Source organism: Pristis pectinata, chromosome 27 (genome assembly GCF_009764475.1).
Source record: "Pristis pectinata isolate sPriPec2 chromosome 27, sPriPec2.1.pri, whole genome shotgun sequence".
Lineage (NCBI taxonomy): Eukaryota > Metazoa > Chordata > Chondrichthyes > Rhinopristiformes > Pristidae > Pristis > Pristis pectinata.
Window position 1 is genome coordinate 28417243 of NC_067431.1, and position 17553 is coordinate 28434795.

The following is a 17553-nucleotide window of genomic DNA, read 5'->3' on the forward strand; positions in this document are numbered from 1 at the left end:
CCTCGAACGTTAACCCCAAAACTAAACTCTTCGTGTGTGTGTGTGTGACAAAGTCCAAAACTCCCAGTTCCGGAATGGTTCTTAAAGTTCAGTTCCGCAAGCCATAAGGTGAAACATGAGCAAGGGCTTCTTCAACAACCACCGTTGTCTGAAGATAAGATGTAGATGTAGAAAAACATAGAGAGAGTACATACGAAATCCAAATGTTCCACGATGGAACCCAAACGACACTCCAGTGTTTACTCGGTAGTGACTTCCTCACCCCGAAAAGCATCCGAACCGTGGTCGTCCACACACAAATACCTGTTTCCTTCTACAGGTCAGCAACAAAGTGAACTCCACCGGATTACTTCCAACTTCCATACATGGATTTCAGTGGCAAACACAGTTATTGTTTCTCATCCATCGATAGAGAAAACAAGCAGGCTGGTGTCTCTCTCCCTTCTCTCTCTCTCTTTCTTCTTCTTCTGACCTCTTCAACAACGTCATTACGTCTTTTATCTTCTATTGACGTAAGCACGCCCCACACACACATACACACACACTCTCTATCTTAAAGGGACTTTCACTGAGTCCATAACAGTGGAGTAACTGCAAATTCCTCAGAGTTCTGCTCTAGCATGCCTATTCAGTAGTAGCTCCCTAAAGAGAAATTTAGTCATAGGTTTTATCCTCAGGGCCTTGAGTTACATGATACTTGATGTGTAAAAAAGTTTGCCTGTAACAAGTAGCTTTAACTTTCCTGATCATCATGTGAATTCACTTGTGTCCATAGGACTTTGCCCAAAAGTGTTTGAAATCCCACTGAGAATATTGGAACATGCTTAGAATGAGGGCAGGGTATTGCAATTGGTCTCAGGATATTTGGACTCCTGGTCGCTATCCACTGTTTTTCCTTGACTGAGATTGACAGGTGCCTCTCCCAATAAACACAAATCTAAAGTGAATATATTGAGTCTACCATTTTTTCCTCCACCACAATGCATAGAGCACATGCTACCTTCTAGGAACTTGATTTTTTTTAAATTCTATCTAAAGCAAAAGTCACTTGTAGTAATTATATAGATGTAATTTTTTTGTTAATGTCCAGTCTGGATGAATTCATTTCTCACTCTCCTACAGGGGGTTTTCCTTCAATGGAAATTTTGTGTTTTAGAATCCCATATCGTTCGGACAGCACAAGTTTTTAATTCCCAGCTGCTTTTTAACCCAGTATGTCAAAGATACAGCTTTCCAGACATTCCCACCCATTAAATATTGTCTGGGAATTTCTTTAAATGTAGCATGTGTAAATATTATAGTGAACAGATGTAATCACTTCCAGTTATATCAAATATCATTCTATCTTGGTCATTTTCTCAGTAATCCTCCTCAAATTAACAATTATCCAATAACTTTTTCTCAACTCAGTACAGAAACACCATGTATCCTGTCATTATCAAAAACTTCAATTATAATTCAAAAATTCAATTTCATTCAACATTTTAAGGATGCAAGATTATTTAATAAATTAACCTTTCACTTACTGAATATAAATATGCAACAGCTCAGATTGCAATTATTTATATGCCACAAAGGGCAACAACAAAAATAAAAAAAAGGGATCATTTTTTTCTTGGGGAGAAAAAACAGAATATGCTGGAAAAATTCAGCAGGTCAAACAGCATCTATGGAAGGAGATGTGGTCAATGCTTCTGGTCTGCAACACTTTGTCAGTTGCAGACCCAAAACGTTGACTGTTTCTCTTTTCACAGATGCTGTCTGACTTCCTGAATTTTTCCGGCATATTCTGTTTTTCTTCCAGATTTCCAGCATCTGCAGTTTTCGTTTCAAGTTCCATAACATTTTATAACCCCACGTAACACTATCATAGGTAAAAACCATTCAGTATAGTTTCAAAGCAATGATCAACAAATGATTGAGCAACTAGCCTAACACACACTGAGATCCCTTACTTTCAGTACACCATCCCTGGTTTCTTCAATTGCTGTATCTGTGCCCGGCCAAGTCTGAAGCCCTGGGACTAAATTATTCTCGACCAGCTTCAAAGACTTCTCTATAGATGATCTTGCTTCTTTATATCTAAAATAAATACAATGTGAATTTAAATGTGACAAAAGAGAAACATCCAAATATTCCTGTTCCTCTGTGACAAAAATACAAACTCAATGTTTCTCCAATATTTTGGATAATCCTAAAATCAATGGAGGCATAAGCTGTCTGCAGACCACTTTGCTAAATTTATTGTCAGCTCCCGACATGAAAGAGCCAAACAGAAATAAGTGAATTAGGTAGAAATTTGGATCATCTAATCAGATGCAGAATGCATAAAAAGTCAAATCTAGAGCATTATTATTGAGTATTGTGTAATGTTAAGTTGTGCGGATCTCCATCATGTATCGGAAGATGGGGATCACTGCTGTCTGTAGACCATAATCAAATACTTTTCCTCAACCAAATGAAAGTTGTGCTGGCACACTGGAGCAGTGGTGAATTTCATCACTGGTGCCTACCTTCAGAGTGAAATTTCTCCAATTAAAGTTACAAGGGAAAGAAATGGAAACCTTTATATTCAGTCTAGACTGACTGGACTTCCAATTCCTTGATGCGCATAGATAGCATGATTAACAGGGACACCTCCCCCCTCCCCCCCGATTAATATTTTGTAATACTCAATAACAACACTCTTGATTTGACTCTTTATGCATTTGGAAATACACATGATTCCCCCACCATGTATTTCAAAAACTGTCAAAATGTCCAAGTTCTATACCTTTCCCATTGGAAAGGAACCTTTGAATAGATTCACAAAATTTAGTTTTGTTCTTGGTTAAGGTGCATTCAGGATTAAAATGAATATAATTAGTGGAAAGTCAACAACAATAATTATATACAACCATCTTTAAACATCTGCAGTAAAGAAAAAGTGATCCATTAGTTTGTGTTGCTCACCAAGAGTTATGAATATCTTTAATGATACATTTGTTCAATGAGCCATTAGGTAATGAAATGTAGAACTACAAGGGGAGCCAAATTTTAATATTTGCCTGCACTAGACAAAACTTAAAAGAAAAAATGTTCACAGCTTAATATAGGCAATAATGATTTCATAAAATGGATAAACAAGTTAAATGAAACAAATCATCCTCCACTAACTGAAATGGTTACTTTCCATAATGAAAGCACATACCTGTTCCATTTGAGGTGGACCCGGCTTAGACCATAATATGAAAGGCAGCCGAAGTGACTGGAATCGTCATCCCTGAACTCGTCAATAATTTTCTTAAAGTGCCGTTCAGCTTCTAAAACATCCTAAGACCATCAATAAATTCAGGATAAAAACAAATGTCTCGCTTTCAATTTCATAACATATTCTTTGTTTTAAGGCGGCAATGTAGCTTAACCTATATTATTTTACTTACAATACTTTTCTGATGCTGCCTTAAAGTATAATTTTTATCCAGTGATTTAAACTCACACAAAAACTATTTATCAATGTAGCAATTCTAACTATATTATTTCTTTGCCAAGCAAGCTGGGCATATTTTTCTTCTGGTGCCCAGCAGTAAAAAAAAATGAGAAATAAAACCAACATAGGAGCAAATCTGAAATAAATCTGAGGTTCAGTAATTACTTCCAGATTAAATATATATCATAAAACAAGAAGTTATTTATCATGGAAATTTCTCAACTATCTAACATTCTACTGCAGATAGTTTTATCGATTTAATACCTTAAAAAGCACCTCTAACAGCAAAACAACCCCAGGGAATTTTACTGCAGGAATAGCAAACAAAATTTTATACAATGCACATAAGTATTGGGGTGGATGGCCAAGAACTTGGTCAAAAAGATAAGGCTTTAAGAAGTCCTTAAGGAAGCAAGGGGAGCCAAGAGGGGTTTAGGGAAAGAATTCCATTCACTAAATCTTTATATTGTTTAATGATGCTCTAGAAATGTGCTGTAGGTCGCTAGACAGAGGGGAAGTTGGTGCTTACATCAATAAATTTATAGCATACAATACAGCTTGATCTAATCTGAATTTCATGTATGCAAGTAGCTCAAACTCATTTCTAGGAATTGCATTACAACAACTTAACTCTATGCCAGTCAAGTGTAAGCTGAATTTTTGGTTTGCTATCTGCTTCATCTTTCAATCTAGAATCCAGTTCTGTATTGCCAAGCAGCAGCAGCTCCTCTCTCACCAATTTTATCCATTCCTGTTTCTTCCAACAAATGTGATCGGTGCCCTGCTCTGGCATGTTGCTAAAGTGATGGGTTCAGGTAAAGTTTAACTTCAACAAAGGAAATCAATTTTCAGTTTAATTTCTAGCCAAAGGGTTTACTGATCGGACCCATCCCACTTTCAGCAAAGAATAAATGTTCATACCTGAATTAGATTATTTCCTAAAAAGGCCAATCCGCAGGCATACTCAATAAGTATGTACTCCATAGTAGTCAAGTTGTATACCTAGAATGGAATATCAAATACAATTAATGAACAGGCTAACATCTAATATCCAGTTCAGAGACATAAAAGACTGCAGATGCTGCAATCTGAAGCAAAAACAAACAGCTGGAAGACCTCAAGGTTAAGGAGACAAAGGAATGGTCAATATTTCAGGTCAAGACACTGCATCCGGACTGAGAGTGTAGAAGGAAAAGAATCAGTACAGAAGAGAGACAGAGGCTGGCAGGCCTGGTGGAAGCAGACTGGGGTGGGGTGAGGGGAGAAATGATGGGTAGATGGAGCCCAGGAGAGGGGATTATTGAGACAGAGACACTTGGTGATGTGGAAACAGACAAGGAAAAAAAATTGGCAGGTGGCATTGGGAGGCAGTGGAGAGGGGGAGGATAGAGATGGAGACTGGTAGGTGATAGGTGGAATCAGATAAGGGAGGGATGATTGGCAGATGGAACCAGTGGGGGTGGATGAAAAGTATTGGTAATGAGGGCAAAAGGATTATAAGGTGAACAAAGAGAGAGAGGACCTGGATGTATAAATGTGAGTGGGAAAGGAAAGGGGGTGGGTTACCTGACATTAAAAAATTCAACATTCATACCATTGGGCTGCAGGCTACCAGTTCAGACTTTAGTTTATTAATTTGTTCCTATAGTTAATTAAACAGCAGAAACATATTCCCTTCAACCAAAGAAGTGGCGCAATGTACAGTTATATTGGAATGACATGGTGGAATCAGAGGTGTCCAACAGCATCGTTCAGATTGTAGCCAGATCTTTTCCCTTATTCCTGGAAAAGGTTCACTGTTATGTCAAAGCACAAGACATGCTCAAAATGAAAGCATTTGTGCACGAGAGGGATAGAATGCATACCATTAACTGAAAAATATCAAAAAGGCTACAGAATTCCAAAATGAAAAATCATTTCAAATATTTCAGTTAACCACCTCAAAAAAAGGGTCACAGCAGCCAAAGATTTTTGTTAAGTCACATATTATCTCCCCAAAAAAATAATGAATATTTACTTTCTCTGAATACTTCTAAAATTCTGCAATAAAAATCATCTATAACATTTGCAATAAACTTCATACATTTCTGACTGTTAACCAAGGCACATTTATTTTTATACAGCAACATGTAGCAACTCTTTCCCTGCAGTTCTCAGCCTGGGAACCTTTAAAGCTGAATGTGCAACTCCTCCAGGATTTGTCCACACTACCTACTCCCTGAAAATTCTGTTCCCACCCCCACCCCCCCACAATGAGGCCATGTTTTATTCATCTCCGGCACTGCAGGTCTGGTCTTGCAGCATATTCCACTGAAACTATGCTGTTCTATCCTCACTCACTCAATATTGATGATAAATATTAACTATCAGGATCCAGAACATAACAGGAAACATTCAACCCCCAAGTCAAAAACAAAGATATGGGGAACGTAGTGTGGGGTGTAGTTACTAGGTAGTTAGAGTTCAAACCACAAAGGTATTTAAATGAGGTTGAGAACTAGGAATTAATATAGGTTTACAAGGGCAGGATAGATAACCCAGTAGGAATTGATGGAGGACTTAACCCAACAAAGGGTATAAGCTTGTTTTCAAAGAGCCAAACTTTATAGACGGAGAAGGATGAAAGTCAGACCAAGAGAATACAGGTGTATTGGTGGCACAGATAACGACGAGGATTTCAGATTGATTGTAGGGGTGGAGATGAGTAACATTATGGAGGTGAATGTGACAATCTTATAGAGAAGACATTTGGAAAATCAACTTGAGATTGAATAGACTGCTGAGGTTACAGTGCAGCTCAGCTAAAGTTTCTTGTACTTCTTATCCTACTGCTCATCTCTCAGACTTGAATTCCTTTCTCCAAGCCTGCACATTCCTCATTCTACTCCATGGTGATCAATGATCACCCCGCCTGCCCCCACCCACTGCTCCAGACTCTGGCCTTCAAGGATCCAACAGCATAAGTAAAATACCAGAACACTATCAACCTATGGCTTGCCACTAATCTGAATTTCTCCCAACAGAAATACACATCCCTCCAGCAGAAGTCTTTTTGTTTTTATTCTGGTTGTAACATTTCTCAGTGTTCTCCCTTTTCAATTCCATTCATTTCCTTCTCCACAAACACATATAGCACTTTTCCCCATTCAATTTCGGTACCACTTTTGTATATAGACTATCCTGCTAAATAATGGGACTTGGAAACAAATGCACAAATTAATCAAATACTCAAGGACTGTAAGTATAATCACACGTAGATGGTGGTGGAAAGAGCTGAAAAGAGAAAGCACAGTGATACAGCCAGAATGAAAAGCAATCAAAATAACCTGGAGGTACTGTAACAGTACAACATGCTTATCTGAGCAATATCCCAAGATTAAATAATATCAATAAAATGGCAATAAATTGAGACATTTGCATGTACCTTCTGAAACTTCATTTGGTTATTTCTCTGCACATTTCACAACTTTTAAATTAAATTCCAAAGAGGATGTCATGGGAATAAACAGTTCAGACAATATTTCGGATTTTTTTTGACCACAGAAGACCTTCCTTCCTTGCAACTATCAGAAGCATGTGACCCAATCATTGTTAAGAAAAATAGGGATTTCTTTCCATCGTGTCAGTCTAGACTGAAAACTTAACTTCAATGGAAAACCACGAAATAAAAGAGCCATTTCAACACTACAAATATTAGAAAAATAACAAAAGTCATGGACGATTGAACTTTAATATCTTAAAGCCACACTTGGCTGCATGTAGGAAACAATTAGGATTTGTAAAATTCTGGAAGTGCACACCGGAACCCATACGAAGAAAGATAAAGATAAAATAACTTTGGTGTCTATATGAAAGCAATTAAGTTCTAATATAACAAAAAGTAGAACACCTCAAAAGATCTGCTACTTTGTCATGTAATGTGATATAAAAATACCATGTTAATCTCATTAAACTCAAGAGTTCATATACAGCAGCACTATAGATTTGTTCATTGAGGAAATCACAATGTGGAAAATTTGAGATGTGTTAAGTCTTTTCACTTAGCTTCGGACAGAGTAAGTTTCACTTAAACAATTTCCAGACTGATAGTGAATGATTCCCAATAAAGGCAAGTATATGTTACTTACTAACTTTTTTTTAACTCATTTTTAAATGCATGTCACTGATCAGAAAATGAGTTTTAAATAATGAACTTTTCCAGGTTTTTTAACCAATGAAAAAGATGAGGATTCATCTGAAGGACTGCATTGACTAAACAAAATCAAATCATGAAATATCCCTTAATTTTCTGACAATGAAACTTACTTTCTTCTCTTTTATTAAGTTAAGGGCATGCAAATAGTTTTCCTGAGCATTTCTAAAATTAGACGCCATCAGTGCCTCAGAAGCTTCTTTCAATTTGCATTTCAGCAAACTTTCTTCTACCTGCAACACAAAGAAATTCATCAGTAATGTAAACTGGTTAAAGTGTAAACCTGACCTAATAATGAGATTATTCCTTTCTCACTTTGTCTTCAAGAAAATTTCTGTTTTACATTGTCACAGAAGGCATGATTCAAATAAAACAGCATAATGTTAAATACAAAACAATATTGCTCAAATGAGTTTGAAAACTAAATGCATTTTGAATACTAAACAACACGATATATTGTAAAAATTTAAAGAAATAAGCTTATCTTTTATAAAAGGAGCAATTTTACAATTTTTCCAATATTAAACTTTTGTTTCTAATCTTTACATTAACAAAACCTCAAAGCAGAGTGATGTATCATGTACCTGTGCTGAAAAAGTCAGTGATATGTTGGTAACCTTAAAAAAAGGCTACAAAAAAAAGTTCACAGAACCAGATATTTTTCTGCACAACACTAGGTCCAGTAGATAAATCAAATTCAAAACTTCATTTTATACACAAGTAACCTCTTGCAGGATAATTTGAGGCATTTAAGATAATCTTGTAAGTGATCAAAAATAGAAGTTTGAGGATAACTGCCCTGTTCATTGTACCTACTGGATGAAGATGACAAAAATGCTTTTGAGGATTTCCTAGACAATCCACTGTGAAAATTATAATCAATAGCTCCCAGTATTAAGATATACTTGCAGGAAGATTGTAAAACATCAGTGAAATTCACAAACTCATGGTTCCTGAGATCACTTAATTATTTTGAGTATTTAGTCTAATATGCAATGATGCTAGTCAACATGCTTTTCCTGGAAAATAAAGGAAATTATAACACTTCTATATTTAAAAAGAATAGTTTCTATTAATTTCAGAAAAGATTGAACCAGGAGGTTTTGTTGGATTTCTTTGTCCCAGCCTCTTTTCCAAGAATCTGAAATAGAGAAGTCAGGTGCAGCACTCATCAAGAACAGGTTGTGATTTCAGGTATGTTTAATGTTCTGGTAAATTAGCAAACAAAGGTTGGTTACTATCCATCAAAATACTCCATTCTTGATGCAACTTCCCAACAAGCTGACAGTCAAAATTAGTTCTCTACCTAGAACAGACATCATGTATTTGAATCCGAACACAGGAAAGAAGATGTAACCAACTCATGCACAAGCAAGAGACTAAACAATCCATTAAATTAGTATGGGTCAAGCAAAAGTCAACTATCCTGCAATTTTAAGCAATTCATTACATCAGAATGTCTGGAACACGTTTCAGATAATTTAAAATGCTTGCCATTGTTTTTGTTAAACTATGTTCTTGCTCTTATTTGCCATAGACCAGTGGGAAAATAAAAACAACTGAAATTTTCAAGTCAGAGTTAAAGTAATTTTGGGAATGTACTGTTTGACTTCTTTACACAGCTAATCTCTGATCTTCATCACAAAATTCCACCACCTAAATATCGATTCATCCTAGCACCAATAAATGCATTATAAAGCACCCCTTCTGTGGGTTGACAGACCACCTAGATCCGACTGTTTCTATCACTTTATATTGGATTTGATGCAAGTCGCTGTCTGCCTCATTCTTTTCTTGATTATATGGCTTTCTTCAACCTGGAGACTTCTCTACGGAGCTAACAAAACCATTCGCAATCACCATTAAACAAATCCCAGGGTCAGAATATAATGCATTGCCATGACTACTGTTACGGACTCGGTGAAAGTCCCTTTAAGATAGTGTGTGTGTGTGTGTGTGTGTGTGTGTGTGTGTGTGTGTGTGTGTGTGTGTGTGTGTGTGTGGCGTGCTTACGTCAATAGAAGATAAAGGACGTAATGACATTGTTGGAGAGGTCAGTCGGAGGGAGGGAGGGAGGGAGAGAGAGAGAGGGAGGGAGGGAGAGAGAGAGAGGGAGGGAGAGAGAGAGAGAGGGGGAGGGAGGGAGAGAGGGGGGGGAGGGAGGGAGGGAGAGAGAGAGAGAGAGGGGGAGAGAGAGAGGGGGAGGGTGGGGGAGGGAGGGAGAGAGGGAGAGAGGGAGAGACCTAGTTTCTCTATCGATAGATGAGAAACAATAACTGTGTCTACCATTGAACTCCATGTATGGAAATTGGAAATAATCCGGTGGAGTTCACTTTGTTGCTGACCTGTAGAAGGAAACAGGTATTTGTGTGGACGACCACGATTCAGATGCTTTTCGGGGTGAGTAAGTCACTACCGAGTAAACAATTGTTATGGACTCAGTGAAAGTCCCTTTAAGATAGAGAGTGTGTGTGTATGTGTGTGTGGGGCGTGCTTACGTCAATAGAAGATAAAGGACGTAATGACGTTGTTGAAGAAGTCAGAAGAAGAAGGAGAGAGAGAGAGAAGGGAGAGAGACACCAGCCTGCTTGTTTTCTCTATCGATGGATGAGAAACAATAACTGTGTTTGCCACTGAAATCCATGTATGGAAGTTGGAAGTAATCCGGTGGAGTTCACTTTGTTGCTGACCTGTAGAAGGAAACAGGTATTTGTGTGTGGACGACCACGGTTCGGATGCTTTTCGGGGTGAGGAAGTCACTACCGAGTAAACACTGAAGTGTCGTTTGGGTTCCATCGTGGAACATTTGGATTTCATATGTACTCTCTCTATGTTTTTCTACATCTACGTCTTATCTTCAGACAACGGTGGTTGTTGAAGAAGCCCTTGCTCATGTTTCACCTTATGGCTTGCGGAACTGAACTTTAAGAACCATTCAGGAACTGGGAGTTTTGGACTTTGTCACACACACACACGAAGAGTTTAGTTTTGGGGTTAACGTTCGAGGTTTAACATTCTTGAATTCTAACATACTAACATTTTTTTTTACTTTTATTTTACGTATTATCATAAGTAGTGATTAATAAAATAGTTTTTAACACTAAATCATGCTCAGTGTGTTTCTTTTGTTGCTGGTTTGTGACACAATGAAGTGTCGTTTGGGTTCCATCGTGGAACATTTGGATTTCGTAATTACTCTCCCTATGTTCTCTACATCTACGTCTTATCTTCAGACAACGGTGGTTGTTGAGGAAGCCTTTGCTCATGTTTCACCTTATGGCTTGCGGAACTGAACTTTAAGAACCATTCGTTGGACTTGGAGTTTGGGACTTTGCCACACACACACACACACACACACGAAGAGTTTAGTTTTTGGGGTTAATGTTCAAGGTTTAACATTTTTGAATTTCTAACATACTAACATTTTTACTTCTATTTTTCATATTATTATAAGTAGTGATTAATAAAATAGTTTTTAAACACTGAATTATGACTCAGTGTGTTTCTTTTGTTGCTGGTTCATGACACTACGTAGAATAATTAGGCACTGTACGCCAGAAATAAATTTGTAGCCATAGATTTTTTTTATTATTTAAATAACAAAGTTATAGCAGTCCAATTTCATCAGAGAGAATTTTGTCTTTTCAATATCACTGGGGAAAAAACACATTGACAAACAACTAAAATTTAAAGATAAAACACCAAGATAAAAATAGAACATTAAGGAGGAAAGCTTACTTTTTGGAAAGCTAATACTATACAATTATTACTTTAAACTTCAATATGAAATTACAAGAATATGAAACTTGCTCCTAATGAATGGGAAAACTAATTGGCATCACTTCAAATTTTTAATTCATTTTCCAGATATGCATTTTTTTGAACTTGCGTGTTGCCTGAAATATCAGGGTGTAGGTGGAGTTCCATTATAAATACAGTCTGCTCCAACATTCAAACAGATGAATTAAGAAGAACCTGCTCATCACCATCCGTAAGTAAGCTAAACTTTAAAATTAGTTTTGAGAATGAGTAACTTTATAATGCATTGTAAGTGTTCTCACTCATCAGATTAATCTTGTAAGAATAACACATTTGGATTTCTTGTCATTGTAAATGAGTTACAGCTGCTGGTGGTTTAAAATGCCTCAGATATCATTAAGCATTGCCAAATATTTACAATTTTTTTTTCGACAAAGCATCACATTTGTAATTGTCCATAAGTCAGAATTACAGCACCAGAAGCAACCATTCAGCCCACTGAGTCCATACTAGACAAAATGGACTTTTAGTTAATCCCATTTTCCTGCTGTGTTGATCCAGCTACCTTTTAAAGTGGCAAGGGTTTCTGCCTCCACCTCTAGTTCAGTCAGTTACAAAACCATCCCCCTACCACCACAACTTTCACTCATTAAGATGTGAGGCTTGGGCTTCCATCCTGGCCAGCACAACAAGTATGGGGAATGCATCTTCCTCCATGACCACCCAGATTCTATGGTTTTTTCATCATCACTTGTTGGAAGCAATGCAAGCCGCGTCTCCCCCTCTTTGCTAGGCTGTATGGCTCTCCTCAGCCCAGAGCCTTCACTGTGGTAGCAAGCTGAACAGCCAGCAATCGTTGCTGAGTCTCTCACCATACAGAAATTAAAAATGTGATATTTGATATGATAGAGGAACCCCCTTTTGGGTTTCCTTACCTTCAGATATATTTTTGTACGACTTGTTCAAAATTCTGGTACTTGTGGGAATACTGATACTACACCAGGTGTTGCAGAGGTTCAAAATTAATGGCTCACAATAACTTCAAAAGCAATTCGGGATGGGCAACAAATGCTGGATTTCCTGGTGATGGGCAGATCCCATGAAATCATAAAAACTTGGAGGGGCTTCAGAAGTGGCTAGTGTCCACTGGAATATATATTCAATACTTATAATTAGTTATAAGATAAAATGGAGCATTACCTTCACAATTAATATCAGGCATTCTGGTTATTGGAAACAATCAGCGGTAGTTCTAATATTAAAACAAATAATTTAAATTCAGAGATCCCACCACACTGTCTGCTATGATGTGTCAATTTTCAGAGTTTATTAAAAAAATTCCACTGCTTAGATCATTCTAACTGCTCCAGCTTTAATTTATAACAGTGGAATTTAAAATGACTTCTCCTTCAACTCCATTCACTTTCTTGAGATCAAAAGGTGTAGCTACAGGAACTTGTAAGGTTCAACCTATGCCTTTCGTTTTGTGATGTGCATCTTTTAGCCCTTTTCAGGCCAGCTCCATCAACTATTTTTCCAGTGCATTGGCAAATGTATTAATGCTGCTTCCTGCTCACATACTAAACTTGAAAATCTCAATACTGCCAAAGGCACAGCTAGTAGAGCTGCTGCCTCATAGCTCCAGCGACCCGGGTTCAATCCTAACCTCCTGTGTGGAGTTTGCACACTCTCCCTGTGAATGAGTGGGTTTCCCCAGGTCCTCCCACATTGCAAAGCGTTCAGTTTGGTTGGTTCATTATCTGCTATAAAGTGTCCCGGGTGTGTAGGTGGATGGTAGACTTATTGGGAATGTGGGGTGAATAGATTACAGGGAAAAATTGTGAAAGAATGGGATTGCTCTGTGAACTGGCATTAGGGCTGAATGGTGCTAAGTAGATATTGAATTTCAAGTGATGCCAGTTATTTTCCCTTTCAATAAAAGGAAGTTTTAAAAATTCTTACATTGTCATAGCAAAGTTTAAAGTAAAAATTGTATGGCATTAGCTTTCCAGAAACTCTTTCCTTCTTAATGTTCCATTTTTATCTTAATGTTCTTTTATTTTATTTTGGTTGTTCGCCAACGGATTTTTTTCCAGTGATATTGGAAGGACAAAATTACCTCTGATGACATCTTCATAAGGTAAAACAGAGGGAGCTGAGATACTTACTATTCAACAAAATTTAAAATTTTGAGTTTGCTTGCAGGAGTAAATGAAAAAAAAATTCCAGCCTGGTCTCGATTTCATGTGATCTATTTTTGACTCTCTCCTTCCCTTCTCTTTCTGGATTTCTGTCTCAATATCAGTAGGTATCATGGCTTTGTGCAGGGCAAATTGTGTCTTACTAACTTAATTAAGTTTTTCGAGGAGGTGAAAACGGTGATTGACGAAGGTAGAGTTGAGGATGTTGTCTACGTGGATTTTAGTAAGGCATTTGACAAGGTCTCTCATGAAAGGCTCATCCAGATGATCAAGATGCATGGGATCTACAGTATATTGGCCATTTGGATTCAGAATTTGCTTGCCCATAGAAGACAGAGGGTAGTGGTCGATGGGACTTATTCTGCCTGGAAGTCTATGACTAGTGGTGTTCCATGGAGGCTTTGGAAAGGGGCAGAAGAGTTTTTAAACCAGACTGCTGCCTGGATTTGAGGGCATGTGCTATAAGGAGAGGTTGGACAAACTTAGATTGTTTTCTCTGGAGCGGCAGAGGCTGAGGGAAGATCTGATTAAGGTTTATATGATTATGAGATGCATAGAGTATACAACCAGTACCTTTTTCCCTCAGGGTCAAAATGTCTAATACTAGAGAGCACTCATTTAAGGTGAGAGGGGGTTGTCCTTTCTGTCTCTCCACCAATTGCTTTCCCAGTGCTGATAAAGGGTCTTCAACCTGAAATGTTAACTCATTTTCTCTTTCTACACCTCCTGACTGTTTCCAGCATTTTCTGTTTTTATTTCAATTTCCAGCATCTGCAATTTTTTGATTTGCAGTACACCAAGAAAAAGATTAGTTATCTGCCACATCACTAATCGGCACTCTCCAGCAGCTGGACCAAGAGAGACATGGCGAGGGGCAGTGAGCCGACATCGATTTAAATGGCATAGATTAACAGGCATCCATCCAGTCTGTTGTGTGCTGGATATCAGAGCTTTTACTGTGTGTGGATTCTGAAAACTTATGTACTAGTTTCTTACTGAATAACTTCACTGCTAAAACTAACAATAGGCAACCCAAGATTCCAACAGTTTGTAGCAGTTAGCTTAATGCTTTACAGTGCCAGCGACCCGGGTTCAAATCTGGCCGCTGCCTGTAAGGAGTTTGTACATTGTCGCCGTGTCTGCGTGGGTCTCCTCCCACATTCCAAAGACGTACTGGTTAGGAAGTTGTGGGCATGCTATGTTGGCGCCGGAAGCGTGGCAACACTTGTGGGCTGCCCCCAGAACACCCTATGCAAAAGATGCATTTCACTGTGTGTTTCGATATACATGTGACTAATAAAGATATTTTATCCTATGTTGACCATATCCAAGGCCTCTAAAATAAGATTTAAATGTCGTAGAAAATATATTTCACATTTCTGATCTTTCTATTCTACTGAGTGCTTTCTCATATTAGGCTTCAGTGTAGATTTGGAACACAAATGCAAATCTCAACAAGAATTTATTAGCCTGCATTCTTTTCTGTTGTGCAAGAAACTTTACGCTTTACAAGTCAATCCACATAAAACAGATTGGCTGCAAGAAGCTTGCAGTCACTATTTGCTCCTTTTATAACAGAAAATTTGAGGTTAAATTTTTTTTTTACAAATTGGAGATCAACTCAAGATCACTACTAACATGGAGCCTCAAATAATCCTTTCATTTCATGATTTGCAGAGTGTGGATGTTGCTGGCATTAATTGCTTACTCCCAATTTACCATTGAGGAAGCAGGTAAGATTCATCTGGAGTTGTACAAGGACAAGGCAAGGATGACAGATTTCCTTCACACAAGAACACAATGAACAAATAAGATAAGATAAGCGATCTGTTTCTTTACCAAATTTACATTACTAATACAATTTTTTTTACTTTCAGATGTATTTAACTGCTTGAATTAATTCAGCTACCACGGTGGGATTCAAACTCATAACTCTCGAAAATTAGTCTAAGCTCTGAACATTAGCCCAACTGTGTCTTGCGAATATAAATGATAAATAATTGCAGATATTCTTGCAAAGCATTGCAATTTTAAACTGTTCCTACCTTTGAAGTCATTTCTAATTCGTGTTTTTCCCGCTGTTCTGTGGTGTTATAAGATATATGCTGCTTGCTCTCACTGCTTACTTGTTCTATTTCCTTGAGCATTAGACCACTGTAATAAAATTTAAATGTTTGTCACATTTGTTGTAAATCAAAATTACCTTCATTAGCACACAATGGAAGTGCAACTTATTAAAAGAAAATTTTAAAAAATTCACAAATGCTGTTAATAAGATAAATATACTTAAGATACAGGAGTGTTACACTTTAACAGTTACAGCTTATTTCTAGATACCTCCGTTTTAAATAAAAAGCAGAATGCAACAAACACAGATTCTCCATCACTTACATAAAATACAAACCTCAATTTACAACTATTTAAAGAAACAAATCTAATGAAAGAGCATTGACCTGAAACAAAAGCTGTTTCTCTCTCCATTCGTGCCAGTTGACCTGCTGAGCATTTCCAGCATTTTCTGCTTTTATACCTTCCCAGCATCTGCCATAAGTTACTTGCAGAGCACGTTACAACCAAATTTTACATCTCTGCAAGTTTATCCTCATGCATTCACTCCTGCTCTCAACTGTATTCAGGATCATCAGGAACATCACGACAGGATCATTCATGGATTGATGGGTAGCACACATGGTCCTAGTTCATGAGGCTCGAGCATAAAAGAGCACTGGTGGGAAGAGGTGGGTAGCGTGAAACACTGCCAGTGTTGTCGTCTTTGGACAAGGTGTTGAACCAAGGTCCTGTCTGTGCTCTCAGCTGGTAGATAGCAAAAGAAATTATTTCACTGAACAACGGGGAGTTAACTCCCAGGGTTCTTGCCAATACTCACTACTCACTTCGTACTACTAAAGAAGAAATTAGCTCATCATTATCAGTTTCTGTTTTGAGAGAGCTGGCTGTTTCATTTAAGTAGTATTTACTTGGCACTTGTGGTTTGTTTTGGGATGCCTTGACTGGAACATGAAAAGCTCCATATAAATGCATTCTTTGGTTGCAACCCAACCATTCAAGCCAGGAAAGTCACACTTCACCTCCAGGTTCTGATCTCAGCCAGCACATTAACAGGCTGCTACAATGCACCGCCATGCCACTGAATGAGGGTGTAATGCAACACAAAAGAGCCTGAAGACCCACACTCAACGATTCAGAAGCAGCTTCTTCCCCTCTGCCATCAGATTTCTGAGCACGAACCCATGAACACTACCACATTATTCCTTTTTTTTGTACTATTTTTATCATTTATAATCATTTTTAATGTCTTTGCACTATACTGCTGCCACAAAACAACAATTTCACGTCATATAAGTCAGTGATAATAAATCTGATTCTGAAAAGAATAGAAATCAGTCAATAATTTGCTAATTCAGTACAAAGCAGCAGGCAAAATCATTCTTTACACCTTCAGAGTAGAACTATTTGCCCAATACCAGAGATTACTCTAGCAGAAAGAGACATGCATTTATGTTACAACTTATAAAATTACAAAAGGAACAACAATTCAATCTAGACACAAGAGACTGCAGATGCTGGAATCTGGAGCAACAATCTGCTGGAGGAACTTAGTGGGTTGAGCAGCATCTGTGGGAGGAAAGGAACTGTCGAAGTTTCAGGTCCAAACCCCGCATTAGGACAATTCAAATCTACACTGGGGTGGCCCGAGGCTGTGAAGGGCAGCATATAAATACTGGCAAAAAAATGAAACCGCAGATGCTGGAATCTGAAAGAAACCAGCCAGTCAAGCAGCATCCATGTAAAGAAAAAATCTTTGCACAGATGCTGCTTGACTGGCTGCGTTTTTCCAACATTTCTAGTTTTGTAGCATATAAATACTCTTTCCCCCTTTTAATTATAGTGCAATATTTAATAGGATTAAA

General features: G+C 37.8%; 1 protein-coding gene across 3 annotated transcripts in view; it reads right to left on the reverse strand.

The window, feature by feature from the left end:
• Window positions 1-17553, reverse strand: part of LOC127583668 (uncharacterized) — a 95213-nt gene that overhangs the window by 44944 nt on the left and 32716 nt on the right. For all 3 annotated transcript variants that reach the window (XR_007958286.1, XM_052039891.1, XM_052039892.1), the window contains exons 16-20: window positions 15667-15775; window positions 7775-7894; window positions 4391-4471; window positions 3191-3312; window positions 1956-2082 (exon numbers count right to left, since the gene is read on the reverse strand). Coding sequence is in view for 2 of the 3 variants with exons in the window: in XM_052039891.1 (XP_051895851.1) it covers window positions 1956-2082; window positions 3191-3312; window positions 4391-4471; window positions 7775-7894; window positions 15667-15775 (559 nt within the window). In the remaining variant the exon portion in view is untranslated. The remainder of the gene's footprint in view (window positions 1-1955; window positions 2083-3190; window positions 3313-4390; window positions 4472-7774; window positions 7895-15666; window positions 15776-17553) is intronic.